This window comes from Diplotaxodon limnothrissa, linkage group LG7, assembly GCF_057381915.1.
Source record: "Diplotaxodon limnothrissa isolate DT_005_m linkage group LG7, D_limnothrissa_male_GT1.1, whole genome shotgun sequence".
Classification (NCBI taxonomy): domain Eukaryota; kingdom Metazoa; phylum Chordata; class Actinopteri; order Cichliformes; family Cichlidae; genus Diplotaxodon; species Diplotaxodon limnothrissa.
Window position 1 is genome coordinate 14,675,391 of NC_140602.1, and position 27,392 is coordinate 14,702,782.

General features: G+C 38.8%; 4 protein-coding genes across 4 annotated transcripts; 1 reads left to right on the forward strand and 3 right to left on the reverse strand.

Annotated features, from left to right (window-relative positions):
* Positions 1–14: 14 nt before the first annotated feature.
* LOC146627976 (acyl-CoA Delta-4 desaturase-like) lies at positions 15–6,936 on the reverse strand. The gene is made up of 13 exons (XM_085359256.1): positions 6,876–6,936; positions 6,165–6,428; positions 4,627–4,737; positions 4,145–4,342; positions 3,826–3,927; positions 3,632–3,757; positions 3,486–3,546; positions 3,323–3,399; positions 1,848–1,945; positions 1,538–1,634; positions 1,327–1,406; positions 711–836; positions 15–623 (listed from the first exon to the last, which is right to left on the reverse strand). The coding sequence occupies exons 2-13, from the start codon at positions 6,372–6,374 to the stop codon at positions 572–574; spliced, it is 1,338 nt and encodes a 445-aa protein (XP_085215382.1). The 5' UTR covers positions 6,375–6,428; positions 6,876–6,936; the 3' UTR covers positions 15–571.
* Positions 6,937–9,027: 2,091 nt separating this feature from the next.
* LOC146627977 (acyl-CoA Delta-4 desaturase-like) lies at positions 9,028–26,119 on the reverse strand. Its single transcript, XM_085359258.1, has 13 exons — positions 26,072–26,119; positions 25,311–25,588; positions 13,860–13,970; positions 13,414–13,611; positions 12,349–12,450; positions 12,155–12,280; positions 12,005–12,065; positions 11,845–11,921; positions 11,571–11,668; positions 11,280–11,376; positions 11,101–11,180; positions 9,388–9,513; positions 9,028–9,296 (listed from the first exon to the last, which is right to left on the reverse strand). Exons 2-13 carry the CDS (start codon positions 25,518–25,520, stop codon positions 9,245–9,247), a joined length of 1,338 nt encoding a protein of 445 aa, XP_085215384.1. The 5' UTR covers positions 25,521–25,588; positions 26,072–26,119; the 3' UTR covers positions 9,028–9,244.
* Positions 14,901–18,962, forward strand: LOC146627978 (uncharacterized). Its single transcript, XM_085359257.1, has 7 exons — positions 14,901–15,515; positions 16,099–16,232; positions 16,535–16,682; positions 17,031–17,174; positions 17,288–17,392; positions 17,502–17,766; positions 18,116–18,962. Exons 1-7 carry the CDS (start codon positions 15,145–15,147, stop codon positions 18,323–18,325), a joined length of 1,377 nt encoding a protein of 458 aa, XP_085215383.1. The 5' UTR covers positions 14,901–15,144; the 3' UTR covers positions 18,326–18,962.
* On the reverse strand, positions 21,049–21,866 carry LOC146627979 (uncharacterized). The gene is made up of 3 exons (XM_085358893.1): positions 21,569–21,866; positions 21,267–21,464; positions 21,049–21,176 (listed from the first exon to the last, which is right to left on the reverse strand). The coding sequence occupies exons 1-3, from the start codon at positions 21,864–21,866 to the stop codon at positions 21,049–21,051; spliced, it is 624 nt and encodes a 207-aa protein (XP_085215019.1).
* Positions 26,120–27,392: the final 1,273 nt, after the last annotated feature.

Consider the following 27,392-nt stretch of genomic DNA (forward strand, 5'->3'; position numbering starts at 1 on the left):
CCAGAAACAGTCAGCACAGTTTATTTATTGTAAACTGAAACAGAATAACAAGAGCTGCATTTTAAAGTGGTTACAATTTTAATTTTGACAGAAAATAATGAAATTAATATTGTACAAATAGTGGTTTGTGAGAAACCAGAACATCAGTGACATAGTAGCTCATCTGGCTCACATGAAAAATGTGACTTTGGCCCCAGAGCACCGTGTGTGTAATGACCAATTAGGACATCATTGATTATATTCTGAATGAAACTGTAGGAGGAGATGCAATTCTTCTCAATTTTGAATGGACGGATGGCCAACAGATGGCTTTACCTCACCACACCTTTGAGCAATAAAATGATCATGTTTTATCTGCCAAATTGACTAAACTGAAAAAGAATGGCTACTGTTGATCAAGACACTCAAAGGCAACTTACGAGAACCCCAGACTTAACAATAGCATTAATAAGAAAGGTCATTCCCCCACTAGTGGCTTGATTTTAATAATCAGACAGATACAATTAGTTGGGTTTTTTTGATGCAAAAATGAAAAACACTCCTTTTACATCAGTGAAGGAAATGCAGTCTGTTATTTATGGAGGTAAGCGTCGAGCCAGAGGTCTCCTGAGGTTTTCAGTGACCTGATGAAAAGAAAAAAAATAGGAAAAACAAGTAAGTGTCTGTGTGTGTTTTCAACCTCGTCAATGCTCCATTATGATAATACTTACGTGACAATATCAGCAAGGCCTCGCCACAAAGTTTTCTCCTGGTAAGGAATCCCATGTTTCTCACAGAGTGCGCGGACCTGTGGCGCCACCAGGTGGTAGTTGTGGCGCGGCATGGTAGGGAACAAGCTTGAGAGAGAAAAGAAACAGGAAGCTTCTGTCAGATATGATAGCGTCTGAGAATTTGTGTTTTAAAGTCTCTCTATGTTGCCAAACAATTTCATATTAATGACAGCTGTTAAATTATGAAGGCACTGGAACGATGCATGCAGACTGGGCTCCTACAAAAAGTTCTGTCAGAAAAACTGTGTTTACAGAATGTGACTCCATGTCTGTGTGTGTGTGCTCCCCCCCACAGAGCTGCCATTAGAGGCAGTTTCACAAGTGGTTAAATGGGGAGGCCTGACTTTAGCATGTGATGACACCACTCTTTCACCATTTTTTTCTATATTTACAACAAGCGTGATGCTTGATTCTAGTTCCTGATTCAGAGAGGTTTTATGGACATTTGCTGCTTGTGTCTGCAAAATGGTTGTTTCTATTTTAATCCTAGTACTCGACTTTGTGAAAGCACACTGAACATACATTTGTCTGCATTTGCTGCACTCATTTCACTTACTGGTGCTCGATTTGAAAGTTGAGGTGCCCACTGAACCAGTCGTTGAAGAAGGACTGCTCAATATTACAGGTGGATTGTAACTGAAGACGAGAAAAAAGCCTAAATAAGATCAATATTTGTGATACAGGGACATTTATGAGGATTGGGCGATGGAAGAATCAAAGTGTCCAAAACCTTTGCACAACCTTGCTGGTAAAATAGGTACAGGTACCTGAATAGTCAGCCAGTCCTTGTGCTTTTCATGATCAATGTCCATCGGTATGTGATTCATCTGAGTCACCCACACAAACCAGTGACTCTCCAAAAACCTGCAAAATGAATAACAACATGATAACTTTCATTGTAGAAGGGATAACGGAAAGAATAGAAAAAAATCTTCCTAATAAGGTATACTACAACTGATAGGACCAGGTGACTCTTTCACCCAGAATCTAATCTAAGACAGTGTAACAACTAAAGTATGCCTTATTAGGAAGAGCAATCACATAATGCTTTGGTTAATTCTCTTTCTAAATATTTACCTGACAAAAAAAAAGAGCGCCACTGAGCCAAACACGCCGTATAGAGGTGCATAATAGTAGAAGTAGCGGAGGTAGTATGTCATGGCCCAAGCCAAATCCTTCACAAGACAAGAACATTCATATGATTTATATAATGTCTTACTTAACAAGAGTCATAATTCATCACTATTGTATTTGTACAATTGGGTCCATAATTTATTGGACATTTTTTGTAGTTTTGCCTCTGATCAGAACACAGTGCAGCCCTTCATCTGTCATAAGAGGTTTAACAAAAATGTTGCATTGACTGTTTGGGAATTACAGCCATTTCATACGCAGTCCTTTATTTTCAGAGGCTCAAAATTAAACTAACAAACTACTTCAATTTTATTTAATATAAGCAATATTTTTAGTACGTGTATGAAAATCCTGTGCAGCCAATGACAATTGGAAGATTAGCATAGATGCTCTGCTATCCCTTTACTGTAGACACCTTCAGCTGCTGTCTGCGTCACTTTCTGCCTCCACTTTTGTCTTCAGTAAATGAAAAGCTGCTCTGTTGGCCTGAGATCAGGTGACTGACTTGAGGAATTTCACATTCTTTGCCTTGAGAAACTCCTGTTTCACTAAGCACCAGTGGGGATACTGGCAGACATACAGGTTCATGCATAACACTGCCTTCACCATATTTGACAGACAATTGGGTTTCTCTCCTTCTCCATACTTTTCTCTTCACATTATTCTGGTACAAGTTCTTCTTGTTTTCATCTGTCCAAAGATTTTTACAGACCTTTGCAGGTTTTTTCACATAATTTCTGGCATAGTCTGGTCTTCCAGTTCTTAAGCATAATCTGCTGTATGTATCTTGTTTTAAACCCTCTGTATTTTCATTCACAAAGGTGTGTCTCGATCACAGACCTTGACAATGATACTTTAACTTCCTCGAGCGTGTTCTTGACTTGGTTAGATGTTTTACGGCTGTTTTTCGTAACCATGGAAATAGTTCTGCCATCGTGCACTTCAGTTGTCTTCTGTGATCTTTCAGGTCTTTTGGTGTTACTGAGCCGGCTGTCCACTCATTCTTTCTAAGAATATGTCTCAAATCATTGATTTGGGCACTCCTAAAGTTTTTGCTGTATCTCTGATAGGTGTAAATGATGGCCGGCCTCCTTCCCTTGCAGTGACATCAGTTTGGGCTTAATATTTAAAAAACAATGAAAAGCTACTAAATGCTAGTTCAATATTTGAAATGAACTTTGCTTTTCGTTCTTTTATCTGGTTAATTTGTCACAGAATAATCAGTTAGTAGTTTAAGCCTCTGAAAATGAGGAGAAACTGTGTGTTTGCTACCACCTGTGCTATTCTGATTTTACTGTAATGTTTTTCTTTAGCACTCTAAGCTCACGTTTCCTTTGCTAGGCTAAATACAGCCTGATACATCAAATGGAAAATAATTATACAAACTGCACTACACCACTCAGAGGCTGAGAGCTTACCAGCCAGTATCGCCGGGTTATCATGGTGTGCATTATATTAAAGTTGTAGAAAACTGGAATGAGCAGCGGAGGTCCCACTGAAAGAGAAAAAAAAAGACAAGGCTTTTTAAAACAAAGCTGTCATAGTTTTTTATTCTTGTTAAATGACTCTGAAGAAACATACAGAGAAAGAAGTACTGGTGTTGGTGATTGTAGGGCATGTGCTTGATCTTCTTTATCCCGTACTGTAACACAGAGGTAAACAGAGGGTGATGAGAAGTTGGATCATATGACTGAAGAAATTAGAAACATTAGTGCTGTGCTACTTGCCTCCACTGGTATAGTCTGTCCAAGTACAAAGGTGTCCAGCGTGTTGATATCGGGGTCCTTGGTGAAGATGTTGGGTTTAGCGTGATGCTGGAAATGTCTGTGATTCCACCAGTTGGCCGAAGCTCCCTGAGAAAATCGATCTTTTAATACCTGTGTTTAATTTATATGAAAAGAATATAACTGAGAGAGGTTACCTTTAAATGACCAATGACAAACTTGTGGACAGCGTGGTTCCAGGTGGACTTTTTGAAGACCGACAGGTGACCAAAGTCATGCTGCAGCCATCCAGCCTGCGCCTAAAGAAGTAGCAAGCATTATGTGATGTTTTTGGCTGGTTTATTCTGAGATTCTACTACAATAGAACTAATCCTCTTACTGACGAAGGTTGAGGATTAGTTATCTCATTATCTCAAACTTTGTGTTTAATGTAAGCATCCACCTTTGTAAAAGTGTATATGTCAGAAAATAAGGAAATACATATTAGGATCCATTTAAAGTTTATGTCTGAATTACCTGAGCGGTTGCTAAAATCACCGAGCACAGTAAGGTGGGTATCCAGCCCGTCCCACACATTGAAACAAGCATCCATCCGAGGGCTTCTAGCAGCACGATGTGACCGAGGTGGAGGAAGAAAAACAAAGGCTGACCTTGAAGCAGACCCTGCTTCTCTACCTGAGCTCGCAAGGTTTTGAAATCCTGCACGATGGCTGCCTGGGTTCAGAGAAGAAGAAACAAACAGTTCTGTAAAGCTGAGAGGATGTTATGTACTAATGTGACACTTGTGAAATCAAGAAAAATGTTTGCATTTTAGCCGTTTTAGGTTTTGATTCAGAGAAACGAGGCATTAAACCCGGCAATGAAACCTGAGCATCAGGAATCTCAGCTGTTCCCAGCACTGTAAAATGCATGAATAGGAATTCAGATCTGTGAAAAGGCTGGCCTACTTCTGTTCCGCATCTAAACAAGGTCCTTTATTCAGGGAATCAAAGGCTCACATTTTTGTCTTGGTCCTGACTTGGCTCTGTTGCTGCCAACTCTCCAAGCAGCAGCGGCTTCAGAAACTTTTGCACGAACTTGGAATCAGGATGAAAAGCAGTGAATGCCTCCTGAAAGAGAGAAAATTGGAAATGTAAGCTAGTAGAAATTATTTAGTGGTTGAAAATAGTTTTGATCCTTCTGAGAGGTCACAAAATCAAAAAGAAACCTCTGGTAAACATACTTATGTATTTGCAACCATGTTGCGTAAAAACAAGTTTACTACCACCGGTATTATTTTTATTTTTCATGAATCATTATTCATAAAACCTCAAAGGGGAACTCTCGTTCTGTTAGAGCTCCAAAGAATGAATAGACATGTAAGGAGTGGCAAAAGGTCCAGGTGTAGACTGTAGACTGGTGTGTAAACTACTTTTCATGCAGGACATATTTAAAGTAAATATCAAGTGAATCAAATTAATTCCAAGCATGTTTTTCTTAACAACAGCATTCACAAATATATGCAGAAAGAAGGAGACACAGTGGGAGAAAGACTTGCTGGCTTTGTGTTGTAGAAGGTCTAAATATTCTTACAGCCATGATCAGTATCCATAAAAAATTAATTAGTAGGTAGTAGATAGAAAAAGATCAATTGATAAAATTAAATGCCAATTAACAAAACAGTAAGACCACTAAGAACAACCGAAAGATAGAGAAAATGTGTGTCTTAAGATTAAGATAAAACTGTTAACTCAGAGTTTATCTCTGATAGGAGGTCTCCTCCAGAGGTGTGGAGATGCATGATCTCCCTTACTCACCCCAGAACAGTTAAAAGTGTTTTTTCTGAGGATCTAAGAGATTATTACATGAATGAAAGCTCTGACAGAAATGTTGGAATGACAATTTAATACCCAGGAATGTGTCCATTTCAAGTATATTAGTAACTATACTTGCCAGTACGATTAAGCAGAGTAAAAAGTAGACTTAAAGAGTTTAAATAGTGTCCAGTGCCATCTGCTCTGTGGAGCCATCCATGGATCCAATTCCAGTGTTTGTACAGCATGTGTTTTTTATGTTTAATATATTTGCTTATATTGGTAAACAGGATTTATGAAAGGTTTATATAATATGAAAAGCAATGACCTCTTTTGAAAGTATCTTTTAGACATTTTTAATGTCAGTGCCACTTTTTACCTTGATAAATAAAGGATATATAAAATTCCCAAAAAAGTTTCTTTGTACCTTGTGACAGCAATGTTTGTTTCTGGCTCAAAATGAATCGATCATAGGCCAATAAGTCATTTACAGTCGTGTAAATACCGGAATTTTTTTAACCGTTTAACAGTTAAAAAAACAAAACAAAAAAACCGTGGTCCACCTCCAACACGTTCTCACTCCCAGAATTGTAGTTAATCACAATATTTAGGTGGTATTCATAAACACCACAACTTTCATATTATTAAAAATAAAATAAAAACAAGCAAACATAAATGCACAAGCCCGTGCATTCTGAATTTATTTTCAAGGAAAGTACATAAAACATATAAACGTAATATACCGTGGCATCCTCTCCAGCATAGTGGCCGATGACGCGAAACCCTCCTGGATGCCTTTTGGCCCAATGAGTGATGTTGTAAACCTTTCGATCGATGACCAGCCATTGATCATTCCTGCTGTTGTGGCTCTGCACTTCCTCCCAGGTGTAAACGCCTTTAGCTTTCCCACTGTCCGGCTCTCCCGGCACCGTCTGCTGGCTTCCACGTCCCATCCTCACCGCTGCCTCTGGTCTGAATGCACCTGAGCTCTAAAGTGCCAGTCCGACCTGGGTGTAAAAAAGGGGCCCTTTTAACCGTTTACGCAAGGAGCAGCACACGCAGGGAAGATGTAGTTTGATGCTAGTGTTTTCTTGAGTTTAATACACCGAATGTAGCGCAAGGAAAACAAAGAAGAGTGCAACATCCTCATTAATAATTCATGAGATCCCACAGCCTCCAACTGAAGCTGCTGGTGAAGCAAAAGCTCCAAGATTTTGTGTCGACATTAAACATCAACCTAGCCGCCAGATGCATCGATACTCAGCACATAAGTTTGTTTTATACGTGAATGCACAGGCTGGAAAAAGTCCAGTCGAGGTTAACGTGTAAAAACCCAACACAAAAGTGACTAAAGCGCCACCAAAACGGATTAATCGTCCCACAACTGAACAATTAAACAACAAGGGTGGGTGTCCGTGCAGGCAATAACACGAAGAGGATGAATGTTAACTTACAGCATCCGGCCTTCAACTACTCTCCTCGGGTTTCAGTCACAATAGAGCGGTTAAAAAGGTTCAGTTCCGCTTTATGTAGCGATCATCAAGTACAAACTCCAAGCAGATCATTCGAGGGTGTCTGGGCCAATCGGCGCTCAGTATATCCCCCCCCCCGCTGGCCAGGGTGGCCTCAATAAGCTCCCTGCACATTTTCTAATTCAGAAAGGGCAACCGGTTTAATGGCTCTAACTTTGTTTGATGTGGTATAAGCCATTTGTTTCTCCCTTCTTCTTCTTCTTCTTCTTCTTTTTTAAAAAATACAGTGCAACCAACGAATTTGCAAATACAATAAGTGAAGCCTCTTAGTGATGCCTGATGTTACTCCTTGTCCAAGTTAATGGTCGATGAGTCAGTGGGTTTGAAAATAAGTCATTGGGAAGGAAGGAAGAGGGGTCCCTGGTCTTATAATGTGCACTCACTTTGCATGACTATCATTTGCTCATTGTCTTTCAGAGAAAGCAATTTCAGTATCATTCCCTGAATTTGATGTCTATGCTGACCTCCAGTGGCTTAACTTGCTATCTTTCTGCAGGGTATCAGTGTGCAGATGTACTCTGATACCCTGTAATAGTACTGCTACTGCTGCAATAAAGCAATCCGCTAATCAGTCTGCGCCTTTTTAAGTTCTGACTGAAATGTCAGAAAGGAGTGATTAAAATCTTTATTTCCGTGACAGATGCATACAGCGTGGCACAAGGAAAAGCAATGTCCATTGGTATGGTACACTGCCATAAAAATCTGCCTATGCTAGCACAAATTACCACTTAAAGAAATCCAGCTGTTAATAATGTTATTGATGGCATCTTTTCTTGCCATTACCTGTCACTGTATCCTAAAAACTTTGCATCTATAGCATACACTTTCTGTCAGAAGTGATCGTGCATTTAGGAAACTACAGTTTAATTTGTGATAGACTGCAAATGATTGGCCTGACTGTATTTTCTGCAGGACTGTTGACTGTTTGGAGGTCCCGACTGGAGCCACGAACCCTGTTGTCCCTGAACAAAGAAGAAGTGGAGGCTGTGTTTGGAGATGAAGGCTGTCGTGTCTACTCATAGGTCACTGTGCAGAAAGAACACAGGTCAGTCACAAACATCTGTCAAACTGCTTACACAGCTGTTTAATTCATAGACGTGCTTGTTTGTTGAAAAGCTCAGAGCCTTTGGATACTGTAGATACTGTGTGAATAAGACCCACATTCAGACTTTCAACAATTATCTGAGCACGTTAGGACAAGTAGATATACACAGGTACATAAAAAAAACAGGTGTCAGGTGTCAGAGTCTTAGTGATTATAGATCATCACTGAGCACACATTACATCTTTGAGGCAAAGATCAGTAATCCAGTGTGATACGTTTCTGAATATTTTACTGTTTATTCTCTAGTTATAACATACCCTATATCAGAAACAAAGTCAAACTTAAATTTTGAGTCCAAATAGGTTTCATTTTGTTTTATTGATCTCAAATGATTATTTTTGTTTTTATTTCTTTCTTTCATGAAAAAATAGCCCTAAAACCTCATTGTGTAGCTCTGCTGTTAATAACCATGATTGGTTTTGAAACGCCTGTTTGAACAACTCACAACCGGTAAGATTAATTAGCAACATAACCTCTCAGAGATGTGGAGAGAATCAGATAAAAACGTGTCCACCATATGGTCTTGGTAAGCAACTTAAAAGTAACGTAAAATTATCACGATTTTGCAGCGTTTCAGCATCACTTAGCAAGAAATGCTTCTGCATATTGTTGTTTTTGTCATTAAAAGTGAGATTATATGCAGCATATATGTTGCTGCCGTAAAGTGTCATTTACATTGAGCTTTTTGTTGGAATGTGTTTTCTAAAATAGATTTGGTGACGGTTTCTTTCAACACGGTTTCTTTATTGTATACTGAAAGAGCAGAACAGAAGAGCTGTATTTAAAGTTACACAAAGTTGCACGTTAGACAGGAGATAATAAACATTTTAATATATAGTTTGTTGTTTGAATGAAAACAAATTACCCTGTTTAATCATTCAAATATTATCACAAGATAGAAAAATGAAAACTCATTTTAAATGAGTCACAGGGGCAAGTTTCACAACTGTGTTTATAACATCACACCGCTGCTGATCAAGATATTCTTAAGGCAACTTAGGAAAACCCTGTGATCTATAAAAATCAGCAAATCTGAAAACCAAAGTAAGACTTAACAATAACACCAATAATGAGAAAGATCCTTCCCACAATTTCGACTGAATTTTAAACTTGAAATGGATACAATCGCTTTCTGATGAAAAAGAGAAAAACGCTTCCTCTACATCAGTCAAGGAAATGCCGTCTGTTATTTATGGAGATATGCATCGAGCCACAGATCCCCCGAGCTTTTCAGTGACCTGTAAAAGTCCAAAAGAAAAGTCAATCTTTCCATAAAAGAAGACTGAGCCATGCACTGTATTTACAATCTTTCTAACAGTCTGCACTTACGTGACAATATCAGCAAAGCCTCGCCACAACGTTTTCACCCGGTAAGGAATCCCATGTTTCTCACAGAGTGCGCGGACCTGTTGGGCAACCAGGTGGTAGTTGTGGCGCGGCATGGTAGGGAACAAGCTTGAGAGAGAAAAGAAAGAGGAATTTTCCCTCAGATATGACGCCATGATTCACTTTGATGTAGGCAAAGAGAGAGTTTCGTGGATCTTTAATGCTTGTACAGTTTTGTGCAAATGTCCTGAGCTACTCCTCATTTCTTTACGTTTTGCTGGGAAAATGAATAATAGGTCAATAATTTATTAAAAGATGCATAAATAAGTAGTTTTCGGGAATAGTTATCCAGACTTCTAGAAAGACATTCGAAGCTTATTTTTGGGTGCTGCTTCACTGCTTCAACAATGCTGAGGTCTGGGCTCTGGGGAGTCCAGTTGTGTTGTTGTTCTGTGTTTCACTGCACTGGGACTGTGTGTGATCATCATTATAAATGCAATGGTCAATTAGATGTTTTTCGTGGAAAAGGTGTGATGTGGTGAATCAAAATCTGACTGTTCTTTTCTGTGTTCATAATTCCGTCAACTTCAACACTGGCTGAAATGCAGCCCCAAAACATGACAGAGCCTCCACCATGTTTGGATGTAGACACTCGCTGTTGTGCCTCTCTCCTTCTTCGATCGTCACTTGTCATATTGATGAGAATTTTGTTGATCACTCAGTAAGACCTGTTGTCACTGATTTTCAGTACAGCTCTTGTGTTATTACCTCAGCCTTTTTTTCCCCATGCTTGCTTAAAAATGAAGTCTCGACAGCCACCCATCCACTACCGGTAACAAAGTGCTTAAAGATACAATGTCACAATAGTTGTTTGCTAAGTTGTTTGTTATACATAGACGCTTGAGTTCCTTTTTTTAATGCTCGAATTATTCATAGGTCAGTATTAAGTAGTTTAACAAACAAAGAAACGTTCCTCTGAGAATAGTCAACTGATATTGAATAAAAAACCCGAAAACCTTAAGAAACTGTTGCTGAAGACCGCTGTAAAAAGTTGCAATAAAGTCTGGCTCCTTTTAAGCAAAATATAAAGGTCATGTTATGGAGTAACGTGATGAGTTGCTTTTTCTGATGATTCACTTTTCACTAACAAACCCAACACCGTTAACAGTTAAGTGGCTTTATAAACAATAAAATATTCTTTTGAAAATGATCAGGGACAAAGGAGAACTATTGCTCAAGAACCTTTATAAAAATTACAGGGAAGTCTGGCTCATTGGAGGGAAATTCACTAGCTGCGACCACATTATCATTTAGGTTCAACTCCATTTCTAGACGGTAACAACAGATGGTGCACGCATGAATGGAGGGTGCGGTTTTTGGGAGGACTCAGAGGGGAGTGGCAGCCACTCCCAGACCAGACAAACCCCCATGTACGAATGAGAGGCGAATAAATTGGAAAAGGGAGGCAGTGTGAGGCAAAAAACCGAGAACAAACAGCTTGTCGTACAGGCGGGTCATATATAGACAGAGAAGGGGAGTGTATGAGGTGTAGTCCTGTTCCTGAAATTCTGATAAATTATCTCAAGACATTTGAACAGTATTGTATCTGTAGAACAACTGTTTCTTATTTAATATCAGTAATCGACTTTGAACTCTCAGCAGTGTGAGCATGCTGAACATACATTTGTCTCCATTTGCTGCACTCATTTCACTTACTGGTGCTCGATTTGAAAGTTGAGGTGTCCACTGAACCAGTCGTTGAAGAAGGACTGCTCAATATTACAGGTGGATTGTAACTGTCAAAAGGCCACGAAGGAGTTAATAAAAACATAATAAAGGGAATGTTTTAGTCATCAAATGTCAGCAGTGCCTGCTGGTAAAAGTAGTACAAGTACCTGCATGGTCAGCCAGTCCCTGTGCTTTTCATGATCGATGTCCATCGGTATGTGATTCATCTGAGTCACCCACACAAACCAGTGACTCTCCAAAAACCTGTAACATTAAAAACAATATAATACTTTTGATTGAAAAGATGCTATAACATGATGCTAAAGAGTACCACAGTCTGTGTTACAGTTTGAGTCAGTCTGTTAATTGGTAACAAATCATGAGTTAATTATTTACATATCAGTAGTATTAGGAAGAGCATTAAAAAAATTTGGTTGACTTGTTTTATAAATATTTACCTGACAAAAAACATGAGTGCCAATGAGCCAAACACGCCATACAGCGGGATGTAACAGGAGAAGAATCGAAAGTAGTACGACAAGGACCACGCCAGATCCTTCACAAGACAAAAAAGTTCATTTTATCCTGATAATTTCTGCTTAAAAATAATCTTAATTCACCATATTCTTATTTTAAACTTATTCTGTTTTCACTTTAATGTTTTTTCTTTAGGCCTTATCCTTAAATATTTAATTTAAACGAAACTAAACCATCTGTAGCCTGACAGCTTACCACCCAGTCACGCCGGGATATCATGGTCTTCATTATCTGCATGTAGAAATAAACTGGAATGAGCAGCGGTGGTCCCACTGAAAGAAAAATACAAAAAGATTTACTTTAAAATTGCAACATTGTGAAATTATAGTTTTTATTCTTCTCAGACAAAACATACAGAGAAAGAAGTACTGGTGTTGGTGATTGTAGGGCATGTTTTTGATCTTCTTTATCCCGTACTGCAACACAGAGGTAAAGAGGGGGTGTTAAGAAGTTGGACCGTATGAATGTTTGAAGAAATCAAAAATATTCGTTTAGTCCCGCTTGCCTCCACAGGTTGAGTCTGGCCAAGCACAAAGACATTCAGCATGTTGATATCGGGGTCCTTGGTGAAGATGTTGGGTTTAGCGTGATGCTGGAAATGTCTATGATTCCACCAGTTGGCCGAAGCTCCCTGAGAAAATCGATCTTTTAATACCTGTGTTTAATTTATATGAAAAGAATATAACTGAGAGAGGTTACCTTTAAATGACCAATGACAAACTTGTGGACCAGGTGATTCCAGGTGGACTTTTTGAAGACCGACAGGTGACCAAAGTCATGCTGCAGCCATCCAGCCTGTGACTAGAGAAGAAGGAACAGCTGTTATACTGGCCACATACAGCCAGAGCCTGTGCTGCAGGTGGTCAATTTAGGACTACGTTCCATCACTGGACTCGTAAAAAGACAAGAGCAGGAATCGAAACTGAGTGCTTAGAGGGTCTGAAACCCAAGCTTTGCCCCACAGTGCAGCTCCAGAAGCCACCTAAGTGTCCTTATCTAGAGGACCTTGAGCTGCCTGAGCCACAGGACGTAGAGTCCAAACTGTCCGTTGACCCTTCACCTCTGGCCCCTGGTGGATTCAGCCGATCTTGGCCACCTGAGGAATCTAGTCCTCTGCCAGTTACGAGCCAAGCCACCAGAGATGTCCCTTTACCTCCTGCCATGCCTCAGGAATGGTCCAGTCTCTGTCACAGGCCTCCGTGCCCACCCCCTGAACAACTCTGTGTTCATCCCTCTGCTGGGGCCCTGAATTGCTTCATTTTCTCTGTTGGTCCATGCCATCCCACAGATCTGAGCCTCGGCCATGCTGCCCCTCTGTTTCAGCCAAATGAACAGCTACCCTGTTCTACTAGCCCCGAGCCCTTGTGTTGTTGCTTTTTGTTTTTCATCCCTGGAGACTTCCATCACCCATTTGGGTCAGCTGAGTTTGTGTCAGGTGGGGATACACTGTGTCATGGACACTGAAGTTTTGGATTATTCCTTTTGTTTTTAAATTCTTGTATTTTTGGTGTTTTTAATCTTTTGAGTTTTGTACATAGCAGTCATTTCCTGGTGGGTTTCTTTATGCTTTTGTCTTTAGGTGTTTTTAGTTTTTTGCAAACTATCTTTTGCCAAGATGAAAGTTATAGTTCATATTCAATTTCCTGAGTTTTAGTTTATCCTGCATGTGTTTCCCTGTTGTTTAGTCCCTGTCTGTGTTACTTGCAGAAATGCATACTAGGACCCATTTAAAGTTTATGTCTGAAAAGTTCATGTCTCAATTACCTGAGCAGTTGCCAGCAAAACTGAGCAAAGTAAGGTCAGGATCCAGCCCGTCCCCCACATTGAAACAATGAGCCATGGAAGGGCTTCTAGCAGAATGATGTGACTGAGGTGGAGGAAGAAAAACAAAGGCCGAGCTCGAAACAGACCCTTTTTCTCCACCTGATCTCGTAGAGTTTCAAAATCCTGCACGAGGGCTGCCTGGGTGCAGAGAAGAAGAAACAAACCATTCTAAAAAGCTGAAAAGGTGATGCACTGATATCACATTTGTAAAAGTGTTTGTTTGTTCAAGGTAACAAAACCTGACCATCTAGAATCTCAGATGCTCCCAACACTCAGCACTTCATAATTAACAAAACAGATCTGCTAATTTTTTAACTTACATTTATTTCACAACATCACTCACATGTTATCAATAAAAAAATAAGGGACTTTAATTAAAGGCTCACATTTTTGTCCCGGTCCTGGCTTGGCTCTGTTGCCGCTAACTCTCCGATCAGCAGCGGCTTCAGAAACTTTTGCGCAAACTTAAGATCAGGATGGAAAGCAGTGAATGCTTCCTAAAAAACAAAGAAACAAGCAAAAAGAAAAAGAAAAAAAGAAAGAAAGAAATTTAATCAAAAACAAAAAAGTTTTCAGATCCTAAAAAAAACTGTTTAAAGATAAATTCTCACATGATTTAATTGTTCATAGTAATGCCACAGCATTAAAGCAGCAGTGTTACCATCTGGCAGACATTACAGGAGCCTGTCTGCTCGGACTACAAGACTTAAAAACAGTTTTTACCACCAAGCCATACGACACCTCAACCACAACACTTAAACACACACACACACTCCACAGGACGCACTCAGAAGCTACCCTGCAGCTTCACAACTCTGTTTAATCTGCACTGGTCACTCCACTTTATTGTTATTGATATTTATATTTAAAAAAGTGCAATACTGTAATTTTCTGCTGCTCATTCCTGTGCAATATCCCATCTGCCCTCCCGTCATATTTCTTTTCAAGATTTTCTTATTTAATCAATAGTGTACATATATTTATATTTATAGATTCATATATATTTAGTCATCTTTTCTCTTTTACCACGTCTCTCTAATATTTTGCTCTTTACTATTTTTCTATTTTTTTAATTATTATTTTTTATTATATTTTCTTCTACTGTACCTGCTGCTGAGTGACTGCTGCTCGTCAAACACATTTCATTGCAATGTTGACCATTATGGAACTCCAAAGTGTTCAAAATTAAATAAATAAATAAGTCATGATGAAATAAATAACTATGTGAATAAATAAGACACAGATATGTAATGTGAGAATGATATTGTGAAATAATTGAACACATTTTGAAAAAAAGCTCATTATTGTGAAATATATTGCATTCTGCTATAAAAATTTACTTGTTATTGTGAAATATTATTTCATGATCATTATTTTTCACAATAACAGAGATTATTCCTGAGATATTTTATTTATTCCCAGCCGTTTTTAATCCAAAATGTCCTTTTTTTCAAAGTCAGTCTTTATTTCAAAATCCCGTTTTTCCCAATGGCCTATTTATTTCATAATGCGACTTTTCAGCAGAATGACTTTGTCTGTCAATCAGTGTGAGTGGGCTTGACCTTTGCGCCTATTGGCTGATCGTTTACTATCGACTAGTTTTCCTGGATACCTGCTCCGCGGACGGCTGCTACAGGTAGCAAAAACGTGCTAGGTCAAAAGTCACGGAGGATGGCGGACTGGTGTGAACTTCAGTCAATTCTGCTCATTTTAGCAGATCAGATAGAGAGGGATCATTTACCTGTAGATACTGTTTTGAGTCGTTTAGATGATGTTTCTGAAATGCTTGGGATGATAATTGCTCTTCAAGATGTTAGCATCGATGACACCATTGTCGAAAGTTTAAGATCAATTCAGCACCGTGTTCGTTTGGAATACGCCGAGGAAGAACAGTCTTCAAATGTTGGTCGTCCACGTCTTGAAATCCCGGCTGCAGCACTCAGGACTTTAGTGCTGTCCGGTATAACCATCGGGGTAATTGCCGATATGTTTTCTGTGTCTCCGAGCACAATTAGGAGGAGAATGACGGAGGATGGTCTAAGGTAAGTTTATGCTGTAATTTAACACCTGTGTGAGTCTGTACACAGCATTATTTAGATGTTGACCTTAATTATGACGTTTGATATTGAAATATTATCGCTTACTTTTTTATTGTGAATGTCTAAAATAAGCGTGGCAGCTACGGCTAATGCTATCGGCGCCATCTTGTTGTTGAGACACGTTTAGCTGGCGCAGTGTTAGCTGTTAGAGTGTGTTAACTCGGAGACTTGGCGGCAGTGGAACCTGTAGGAACCTTTTACACAGAGTAAACCCACCAGCTTTCCACAGTCTACTTACTTATCACATCTTGGTAGACAGCAGGGTCATTAGTGCTTTAAATAGTACATAGTTGAATGTTTCATTGCTGTTTGCAGCTAATTGTTCTCTGATAACACATAACAAAGTTGATGTTAAATAGCAAGTTTATTGAAATGGTTTTGTCTATTACAGCAGCGTTTTAAATATCATACTTTCTCTGGTGTCTTCAGTAAAGCTAAAACAAGAATACATTTACGTCCTTGGTTCTTTCAGGAAAACGTTTTGTTGAGACTTGCTGTTATACTAAAAAAAAAAAATTATGTGCAGAAAATCTGATAGGTATTCTTCTATTGGGAATGAGGACTTGGATGCAAAAGTGCTGGACATTCAGCGTCATCACCCAAATGCCGGCTGCAGAATGATGATGGGACATCTACGATCCAGAGGCATACACATTCAAAGTAAGCTGATATTGTTTGAATATCCAAACACCAGTTTCTGGCCCAGAAAGCATGTGTCAGTGTAGCCATGATGTGATATTATAATGTAGGCATCAAAAATGACTAGGCATGTTCGCATCACTGTTATGCAGTTATGTTCCTGTTTGAACCAGTTTGTACATGATTCTCTGTCCCTAGTAAATCTGTACAGCACCTGGATACTTACCTGAAGCAATGAAGATCTGTCTCATAAGCATTACAGTGTTTACAATACAGTCTTTTTGTAGTTGTTAGTACTAAGACATGATCTGTTTGTTAATCAGGATTTCGACTGATGGATTCAATGAGACGAGTCAATCCAGAAGGGGTCATGATGCGACGGTTATCTATTCAGACTGCAAGGCGTCGTCAGTACAGTGTACCAGCACCAAATCACCTTTGGCATATCGATGGAAATCATAAACTAATTCGGTCAGTACTTGCATCACCTTTTCCCTATTCCATTGAAGTAACAGAATGCATGTATAAAATTGTAAAATGAAGCCTTGAGTTTGTAAATGTCATCTTAAATGCTGTCATATAAGGCCATTTACAGGATTTGCTATAGTCATGTCTGAGGCTTTACATTATGCATGTGATTCCTTGCACTACAGATCTTTCTGTAAAGTGTTTAAGTTTCCCTTCTATTATTTCTTTTACATTCCTGTTATAACATGTTGTCACTTTATATGGAACTGAAATATTGGTCTTGCTTGTATGTAACTGGGGACATGACAATGTTTTTTCTTGTTTTGTTTTTTTTAAATTCTGCCTTGTCAGATGGAGATTTGTTGTCCATGGTGGGATAGATGGTTTTTCTAGGTTAATTGTCTACCTTAAAGCTGCCACCAACAACAAAGCTACAACAGTTTTTGATGGTTTCTTGTCAGCAATCAGACAATATGGCATACCGTCAAGAGTCCGGTAAGAGGTGTTTAACAAATACAGTATGTCAAAAAACTCTGTATTGGACAGTAGTTATATTCAGATTGTTACTCTCACTGACTCGGATCAAAACTTCTCTACTTTTTTTCCAGGTCAGACAAAGGAGGGGAAAATGTGAAGGTTGCACATTTCATGGTGCAGACAATGGGGGAGAACAGGAACTCTCACATTACAGGCAGAAGTGTTCACAACCAGCAGTAAGGACAAGTAAATTGATGGCCTGTCTTACATTTTTTTCACACATGCAATTGTAATAAAACAAATGGTTTCTGAGCATAATTGACTGGTTTTCACTGTGTCTTATAGCATTGAGCGCCTGTGGAGGGATGTATATGAAAACGTCCTTGACCTTTTCTACACAATCTTCACCCAGCTGGAGATTCAAGGACTGCTCAACCCTGGTGAAGAAATTGACTTGTTTGCACTGCACAGATGCTTTTTGCATCACATTCAACATCATCTTCAGTCATTCCAGGAAGCATGGAATCAGCACGGACTCAGAACAGCAAACAACCATTCACCTCTGCAACTCTGGTTGCTGCACAGAAAGGAGGGACAAGATTTGTCACAGGTACATGACTATTTGATCCGTATTTGTTCTTCTATGTAAAACTCTACTATCTGTAGTTGAGATGAGTTCTACTGTTCGAGTTGGTGTACCGAATATTTCTCCTGTAAGTGAAAATGTCTCTCAAGCCATTCTCTCCTTTTATTCCATCTGTCAGGTATAGATGGCAATACTTTAAACAAAGTTAAATTTGTTATACCTGAAGAGAACCAATCCTGACCTAGAATGGGTGAATGAATAATTATGCCTAAGAAACTCACATAGGCCCTGACAGACTCAATAAGTCCATCTAGGAACAGCTGCAGGAAACACCTCTTCAGTTTAGATTTAAAACATGTGCATGCTCTTTCAGGTTGATGAGGATTATGGTGTGGACTGGACAGGACCACATAATCACCGCCCATCAAATGAGATCACCATTCCTGAGATTCAGCTCCCACGTGCACTGAGTGAACGAGAGCTTGCTGTGCTACCAAACAACAACGTTTCACTCAGTCAAGCTTTGGATACCTACTGTGAAACTGTTCAGTCACTCAAACTTATGTGTGATACCACACCGTAAGTCTTCAAAGTAAGCAGGTGCAATATGTTCACACCCCTTTTTTAAGTTTCTACATCTATGGCTTTGTAGCTAATACTGACTCAAAACAGCATAACCAATTTCATTTTCAACAAAACAGTGAGTGGCTATAAAACAGGATTTGTTTTACACAGCTGTCACTTTAATAATAATAAAAATAAGTGATTTGATTTGATATTCATTTCTTGGATGTACAGTACCGGTACATGTCAACTCTGAGCAGATTTAATACAATGCACACGGTACAGTAGTATAAAATCTTAATGCAAATAAATTTTCCAGTAGCGAGAATAAAATAAACATAATGTGTAATTTATAATGTACAGTGAACAACTGATTTTGTTTTCTGAACTCTTTTTAATATAAACTGACAAAAAGCAATAAATGCTCACCTCTACTGTGTATTTTACACTGTCAAGTGTATTAAAGGAACTAGAACTCACTAGATTGTCCGTTTCTTTGAACACTGAATACAGTAATGTGATGCAAGAAAGAAAAATGGTCTAATCTTACCATGTGGTTATGGAATCAATCCTAAACCAGACCAAAACCTGAGTCAGTACAGTTGAGACACACCTCAATGTCCATCAGAAATGATTCATAGGTACAGTAGTGTGCAGGAAGACTTAGTACTTCAAAACAGGTGGAAGACTTTGGAAGACTGCTGTTGACCACTTCCACAGTCATTTCTCTCGGCAAGACTTCCCATCCTGTCCAAAACTTGATGAGGGCTTTTCGTTGTGCACAAGACGCTGCAATGGAACATTGTTTTGAGCTATAATGACATCCTATATTCATTATTTTGAGTCTTTTATGGAGAAATACCTTAAAAGATGAACAATTACATAAAGAGCACAAGACATTTTTGCCCCACTCAAATTGCTGTTGTAGCTGTCATAGATATTTTTATGGTAACAAAGCTAAAAGTAGTTACAATTATAATGCAACTGATAATGCCACCACTCTGTTTTTTATGTATTGCATGGAGGCAGTATGGAGCAAATAAGAAAACAAAATTATACTATAGTGTACTTTGTTAATGACCCGAGATCACTGGACTGTATGTAATTTACCAAAGTATAATCAGAGAAAACCAATAGCAAAATACCTATCGCAGCAGACTTACCATTTTCAATGAAGGACCGAAGGTAGCCTGCCACTCTGCATTTATCCTCAAGAGAGCATTCCTCTTCCTCCTCATCTTCATCTTCTGTGGCAGGCCACACTATCCTTTCTAGAATAGACTGCATAAAATAGTTCACCTTGGTTAATTTTTTCTCTTAAATGCTACAAGATAAAATAAGCTTAATTTGTCATTTTATATCTTTACTTATCTTGTAGTCTTAAGAGCGTCAGCAACATTAGGTGTATTTTTATTAAATGTAACCCAGCTGTTCGACTAGCCCAAGCATACAAAATAGTATATTGATGTTTTGTGTCAACAATTAATGTTCATCCTTCATAAATTAACCAAATACCTTTACTATTCAGATGTTAAAAGATGTGACCTGACTTTACCTCACAACAGGGAGCAGTCTCTGATTCCCTTGGTAAGAAAAGAGGAATGATGTCTGATCTTTCTGTCAGAAGCGGCCATACCATGGTCTCCTTAAGCCCTTTCCTCAGCTGCTTGACTTGACGGCTTGTTCGTGTTATGACCTACAACAGTGAGACCAAACCAAAACTGAAGTGTGAGTCCGTAAAGTAAAACACACTTTAAATGTTAAATACTTAAAGAACATCCACTGTACTGATAAAGCATTTCAAATGGCCTCCAAAGAGATTTTTTTAATGTATATGAAAAATGTACTTATTCACATCCAAAGGTTTGATTTGCTTTTCTATTTAAAATTTACATTTATTGGGGAGAGTAAGTCCGTACTCACAGCGTGGAATAGCAGACGTTCATACAGCCACTTTCTATTGGTTTGTGTGACACCTGGCAGGTCCCAAGCCAGGGCTAGCTCGAGAACATTTCTTCGTTCCAGTTCTGTTAATTCAGCAGTGCCATCAAGCTAGGACAGAGGGAAAAAAATTAGTCAGTAGTAGGTACTGATGGCTATTCAATCTTGTCTCTAAATTTAATATTTAGTGAAATAGTAATTCTTTAAAATAATGGTACAAAAATGCAAACCAGCTGAATAGTGCTGCGGATATCAATATCAGGGCAATCCTCAATCTGAACTGTAGCTGTTTCAGGTGAGCCACCAAAAAGGACATGGATGATTGCAGGACTTATACCAGACACACACAGTCCACCATGAATGAATGAATGTCCCATTATTCTTCCTAAGATCAAACATAATAAATTCACTTAGCCTAACATTGCATGGGGGTAAAGACAAACAGTTTTGTAACTGTATTCAATCTAGTTTTCATCTTTATGGTTACAGTTAGGATAATGTAACACAAGTAATGCTTTTTCCTTTAGTGCTGCACATGTATTATTTTAAATTACTATTCCTCTTATTTCTGTACATAACTTTCTTACCTGCCACCAAAAACATGTCACTCTCAAGCAAGGTCTGAGAAGTGGATGGAGTCAAGTGTTCTGGCTCACCGTCAAACAGTCTTGTAAGATCTGTGTTCCCTGAAAAGAGTACATCTAGGTTATGGTGAGTATGAGAAATCCAGGCAGTAATTTTAACACAATTAACTCATTTACATAACAAATACATTTTCTTTACATGAATAAATATTCTTATTTAATCCACTATACATGTGCCCAGTCTAGTTTCATACATACCAAAATTCAAATGCAAACCAGACTGTACTAGAGAAACTGCCTTTGAGAAGAAGAATCTCTTCACCCCTTCTCCAACAGCAACATCCCCTAAAAGGAAGAAGGAAAAAAAAAAACTTGTGAAGTTTCGGATTAGTCAGTCACTGGATTTCTAATGTTTTCACAATACAGAAAAAATACCTTCCAGTTTGCAGCTGACAGGGCCCGCCCACTCTACCTTTGGAGCTTTGTAGAGGGAGATAAGTGATCTCTGTTGATCCACAATACTTTCCCGCAAGTCCATTTGCAGGACTACTGCCTTTCTTGTCTCATACTTTGAAAGTAACTCGGACTTGTAGAGCCAGGCTGCTCTGGTTGCATCTTGTTCACATTTCCACTCTGAAAGGTACACATTTGTATGGATCACATGAATCAAAAGAAATAAAATATATGTATTTTTTGCCATTTGTCTGGTATCTTCCTAACTTAATTCCTGTCACTACCTGGTTTTTCCCCTAGAAGTGACTTTTCCTCATCTTGATGAGATGCATCTTCCTGCACTACCACCATATCACCTGACGATTGCTCTGCTCTTGCTGAGGTTATGGTGGATTCCAAGATGATACTATCTGGTTCCTCTACCCCGCAGGACAGATTCCAGGCATCACTGTTGCTACAGGATGGGACCTCTGACCTTGCTGTTGTACTACGAGTCTGCCTAGCCTGACTTTCAGTAACAGACTGAGGTTCAGCACCACTCAATGAACTGTGAGAGGGATTGGCAGAGATTTCAGCATCCATCACCAATATATACAAAGTGGACTTACTTAGTTTCCACACTATATACTAAAATATATAGAAAATCAAAGATGTTCCTTACCTTATGCATTTAGTGATGTGGTTTTTCATTTTATTTAAAGGAATGTTAATGTCACAATTCAGGCATTTTGTGGGGGGTCCGTGTTGCTGGAGGGTTGTCAGGCTCTACAGAGAATATGGAGATAAAAATATATATATACATTTGGTGCATACTGTGATAAAAAATGTTTTGACAGTTCTGCAATCGCATTTGCCAACGTGAGAAGCAGAAACAAATTGTAAACACAAAATTACATATCTCCTTCTAAACCTTTTCTAAGAATTGCTTACATACACATTCAGAACCATTATTACTCATATGCAGTCATGTTTCTAACCAGCTGACAGCTAAAGTGATTTGACACATAGTTGAGCTTAGCTAGCCATTTGAACTAGTTTATTAATACATGCAAATAACATATTCTGACCCTAGTCATTACTCACGTCTTCCAAATCAATACTTTTCTGCAGTGGCCTTATATAGATCAAAGCTTGTCCAATTCCACTCAATGGACTGCGGAGATATCGCACTGTATATCCAGTGTCTGGGCTTGGGATTGTGCACAGGTTACGGCTTCGTGTTGTACCAGAGATTCTCAGCAGTTCAAACCCTCCTGTGTCTTTAAGCTGAGGGAAGGTATCCTCAATCTTTGCCTTGACCACTTCTGGGTCATCATCCCTTCCTATAAAACACATTACTTGCTGTACATTACTACAAAAATGGTACATATAACAGTAAAAATGTAGTTAAACTGAATCTTGAAATATTAACAAATGACATGTAGCATCACCTTGGAATGAAATCCGTTTCTCTCCAAGTCCAGCTGCTGCTAGGTCAAATTTGACTGCTTTAGCTGGCACTGTGTCTGACATATGATCATGTAAACAGAAGAAGGTGTGTGTGTAAATGGAGCGGCATGCTTTCTTGGAAGAATGCGAGGTCAGAGATGAAAGTGGCGCTGAGGAAGGCCTCACTCTGTAAGGGGCAAACAGTCTTGCGACTTCAGCTTTAAAAAGGGAAAAACAATATTATAGAAAACATTCTAAAAGCTTAGATTAATTGCTACTTAATTTGCAAGTATTATACCCGCTTACAAAATCACTACATTGAACTAGAATTGCTTTATTTTCATTCACATAGATTACTTGACTTCCATATTAGCAGAGAAAATAAGACACTTTAAAACGACATGATTTAACTATTACCTACAACAATGTAAACAGTGATACAGACATTAACCCAGAAGACGATTATCTTCTCTTACCTAATTTATTAAGTTCTTTACTATGATAAAAACAGTATAAAAAATTTGTGACTGAACTGATTAAAAAGCTCATTTTTGGCAGACAGACTAACCAAGCAGTAATAACATCGTTACTTACCCTGAACAGCGTTTCGTGGAGTGGAGCTAGCTGTGATAGCGTTAGCGTTTGCTAACGTTAACATTGTGATGTTTTGATGAGAACTTGGACCAGGGACCGCTTCATCTCCAGTATGCTGCTGCAACACTCTCTCAGACTGAGGTGAAGACGTACAATCTAAGCGGTTAGCAACTTCTCTGAGTAACTCAGAAACGGACTTGTTTCCTGCAGCCATGCCCTTCACAAGAATTGATACACCTGTAACGTTATTCGCGCCCAGTGTTTTGCATTTGTCGGTGCCTTAAGTTTATCTTGAGCTGCATACTGCCGCCAGCTGCATAGGAGACGCATTGCTCCATTAAACCTAAATCGACAATTCATGTGCTATTACTTACGTCTGAGTAAAGGAGCAACCAATCATACGAGTGGCTCCGCCCTGTCTCTCTTGATTGACAGACAAAGTCATTCTGCTGAAAAGTCGCATTATGAAATAAATAGGCCATCGGGAAAAACGGGATTTTGAAATAAAGACTGACTTTGAAAAAAAGGACATTTTGGAATAAAAACGGCTGGAAATAAATAAAATGCCTCAGGAATAATCTCTGTCATTGTGAAAAATAAAGACCATGAAATAATATTTCACAATAATAAGTAAATTTATATAGCAGAATGGAATATATTTCACAATAATGAGCATTTATTTCAAAATGTGTTCAATTATTTCACAATATCATTCTCACATTACATATCTGTGTCTTATTTATTCACATAGTTATTTATTTCATCATGACTTATTTATTTATTTAATTTTGAACACTTTGGAGTTCCATAGGGACCCTGTGCTAACTTGCATATGACAAATAAAACTGAAAACTGAAAACTGAAACAGCAATTCATTGCTGTATAGCAAAGCTGTGTACAGTCATAGTTGAGGGGTTTCAAATATGGGGGCCACCCTCACACAATGAGACAAAAAATGAATATTGACCAGAATAAAATGGAAAACAAGCTTCTGCATCAGTTCTGTACTTGTGTCAGTATTTTGGAGTTTCTAATATTTTTGTTCTTGAACAGTTATTTAGGGCGTGTGTGAAAGCCCTTTCTGTCACAATTGCAAGGAACTTATCAATATGCGAGGAGTGCCAGGGGACTAGCACAGACACTATGTTTTGTAAGAAACGAGAAACCACTGAGTTTTTATCTCTAAAATAAAATACTAATAAGATACTCTTTACCCTTCCAATGTTGCAATAAAATCTATTTATTTATTATTTCATTAATTGCTGTCAATTTGAGATACTAGAAAAGTCAAGTCAGAATAGAGTAAAATAAATAAATAATTGATAAAACAAATAACTAAATAAACGACAGCTCTGAAGAGTTTTCTTGAAAAATGTCAGTAGAATGTCTCTTTCAGTGTTTTGGAGCTGCCACAGAAAAAAAATCATGAACTGCTTTATCCGGCTTAACGGTAGAAGGTTGCTTTGAGGAACTGAGAGATCAAGAAGTATTAGGAGCAGAGAAGTCAAAGGAGCTTGGAAAGAAAAGCGTCTGGACTTCTTTAAGTTGCTTGAAGACGTTTCACCTCTCATCCGAGAAGTTTCTTCAGTTCTAAGGTCAAATGGTGGAGAGTCCCAGATATAAACCTAGTGGGAGTAACCCCCCACAGAGGGACAAAAGGACCCCCTGATCCTTTTGTCAGGGGGTCCTTTGACTACGATGACCTGGATGACTGAGAACCTTCACAGACATACTAGGAGCAGAGTTTGGCAAAAAGGATGAAACTGCTTTTTAAACTTCAAAAATCTGGACTTCTGGATTTTTCCCCCCTGAAAAGTGACAGTTGAAGTGTCAACCATTCGTATATCCATTTATCCTCTTTCAAATGTTCCTCCATGTCTGGGTCACGGGGAGTATCAGGTAATGTTTCGTGAAATGAACGAAGAGAAACCTACTTTGTCATTTGATGTCTTTCAAAATAAAATCACATGAAAAAAAGCACAGGTCTGTATAATGAAAACGTACCGTGGCATCCTCTCCAGCATAGTGGCCGATGACTCGAAACCCTCCTGGATGCCTTTTGGCCCACTGAGTGATGTTGTAAACCTTTCGATCGATGACCAGCCATTGATCATTCCTGCTGCAGTGGCTTTGCACCTCCTCCCAGGTGTAAACGCCTTTAGCTTTCCCGCTGGCAGGCTCTCCTGGCCCCGTCTGCTGGCCTCCACGTCCCATCCTCACCGCTGTCTCTGGTCTAAATTCACCTGAACTCTAGAGGGTCAGTCAGCCGCAAAGTTTCACACCTGGATGTAAAAAGGGCGGATTCAGGGAGGAAAACTCATAGGGTGGATGTTACTGGTATACTGTTGCTTTCTTTAGTTTAATAAGTTGACTGTGGCACAGAAAAACAAAGAGGAGTGCAACATCACTAACTAATAATTCATGATGAAATCCGAATACCATCTATTGGAGCTACAGTTGAAGCAGGTCGGTTTTCACCCACTGACTTTGCGTCATTCGTCTTTATCGGCATTAAACGCCGATCTAACTGTTAGACGCACATTTTCACTTAAAAACAGGAAATCGAACAATATTGAGGACACAAGTGCGTTTTATACGTGAATGCACAGATTAAAAAATAACTAGTCAACGTTAATGTGTAAAATCTAGACACAGAAATGACTGTAGCGCCATGGAAAAAAGCGTTAATTAAATAATTAAATAATAGCGGCAGATAACGGGCGGCTGGCTGTGCACGCCAAAACATGAAGATGATATTTACTCACAGCATCCAGATTTTAAACCAGCCTCCCCGGGTTTCGGGCACGTTAAAAGATCGATTCAGTGAGCTCAAGTCCTTTTTATATAACAATCATCCCCAAAAACCCATCCTCTGCCTTCCCTATACGCACACCATTTCATCCACGCACTCCTTCTGTACAAACTCTGAGCAGATCATTCGAGGTGTCTGAGCCAATCGGCGCACAGTACATTCTTGTCCCCTGGCCAGTGTGCCATAGGCTCAATAAACTGCTCGTCTGAACAGTGCAAAGTCGTTTGAGCGCACAGACGAAAAATAGTTTTAGTCTGGGAGATGTCACACACAGTTTCTGACAGTTTCTGATTTGATAGAAGGATTAAAGACACGGGAGGTCTTTAAGGGGCAACCCTGCTATTCATTTATTTACTTTTTGTTGTTTTTGTTTTGTTTTTTAATTTTTTGTTACCTCCCCCAAAATGCTTCTATACCTAATTAACCCGTTTAACTCCTAACTCCCATTTTTTTCTCCAAATAGTTTAATGTTGTATGTCTAAAAAGTTTACAATTATTGCACATTTGAAATTGCTTCTTCTTCTTCTTCTTTTTCTTTTTTCTTTTTTTCAAAAATATTATATCAAAACACACGCTCCATAAAAACATGCAGACCATCAACGGGTAAACAAAATGCAGGACTCTTGGATATCAGACATGTCGAAAGCATTGTTGTGTCAAGCTTAAAGTGATGTTGACGCCAATTGTAATCATTATTGTGCTGGCAGTGCTCCAGTAAGAGCAGAAAGTTTCCATCTCTAAGGCCATTTTTATTTTATATGCCCTCCTGATCGCCAAACGACCATAATGCCAGCGATAACGAATTTCTGCACATTCAGTGTCGTAAAATAATGACTCACTTAATTGCGCACTGTTGCAAAATAGGACAATTTATACTACTTTAGATCAGATAGTTTTTTTTAGTGCCACACCACCAGCTTGAAAGGAGAAGCACAGAAGCAAAAAAAAAAAAAAAAAAAACAGGCAATACGTTCTGTGAACAATAATTTGCATCTCCTAAAAATGTTGCTGCAGACAAATGGCTACAGTACACGCAGAGGTACTACAGTCAGTATGTTTTTAAATTTTAACTGCTTGAAAAGTTGCAAATATTTTTACTTTACTGCAAATACCGAGGCTGTCAAGCATGCTTTGATGTGTTATCAGGTTCTTGGTAATATAGCTGCAAATTCTGATGCATGGGCTGCCATTCCCTCCCTCACCAGCAGATTGTGCTCCTTTAGTCAAACCGCTTGCTTGTCATTTGACTCAGTGAATCAACAGTATGCAGGCTT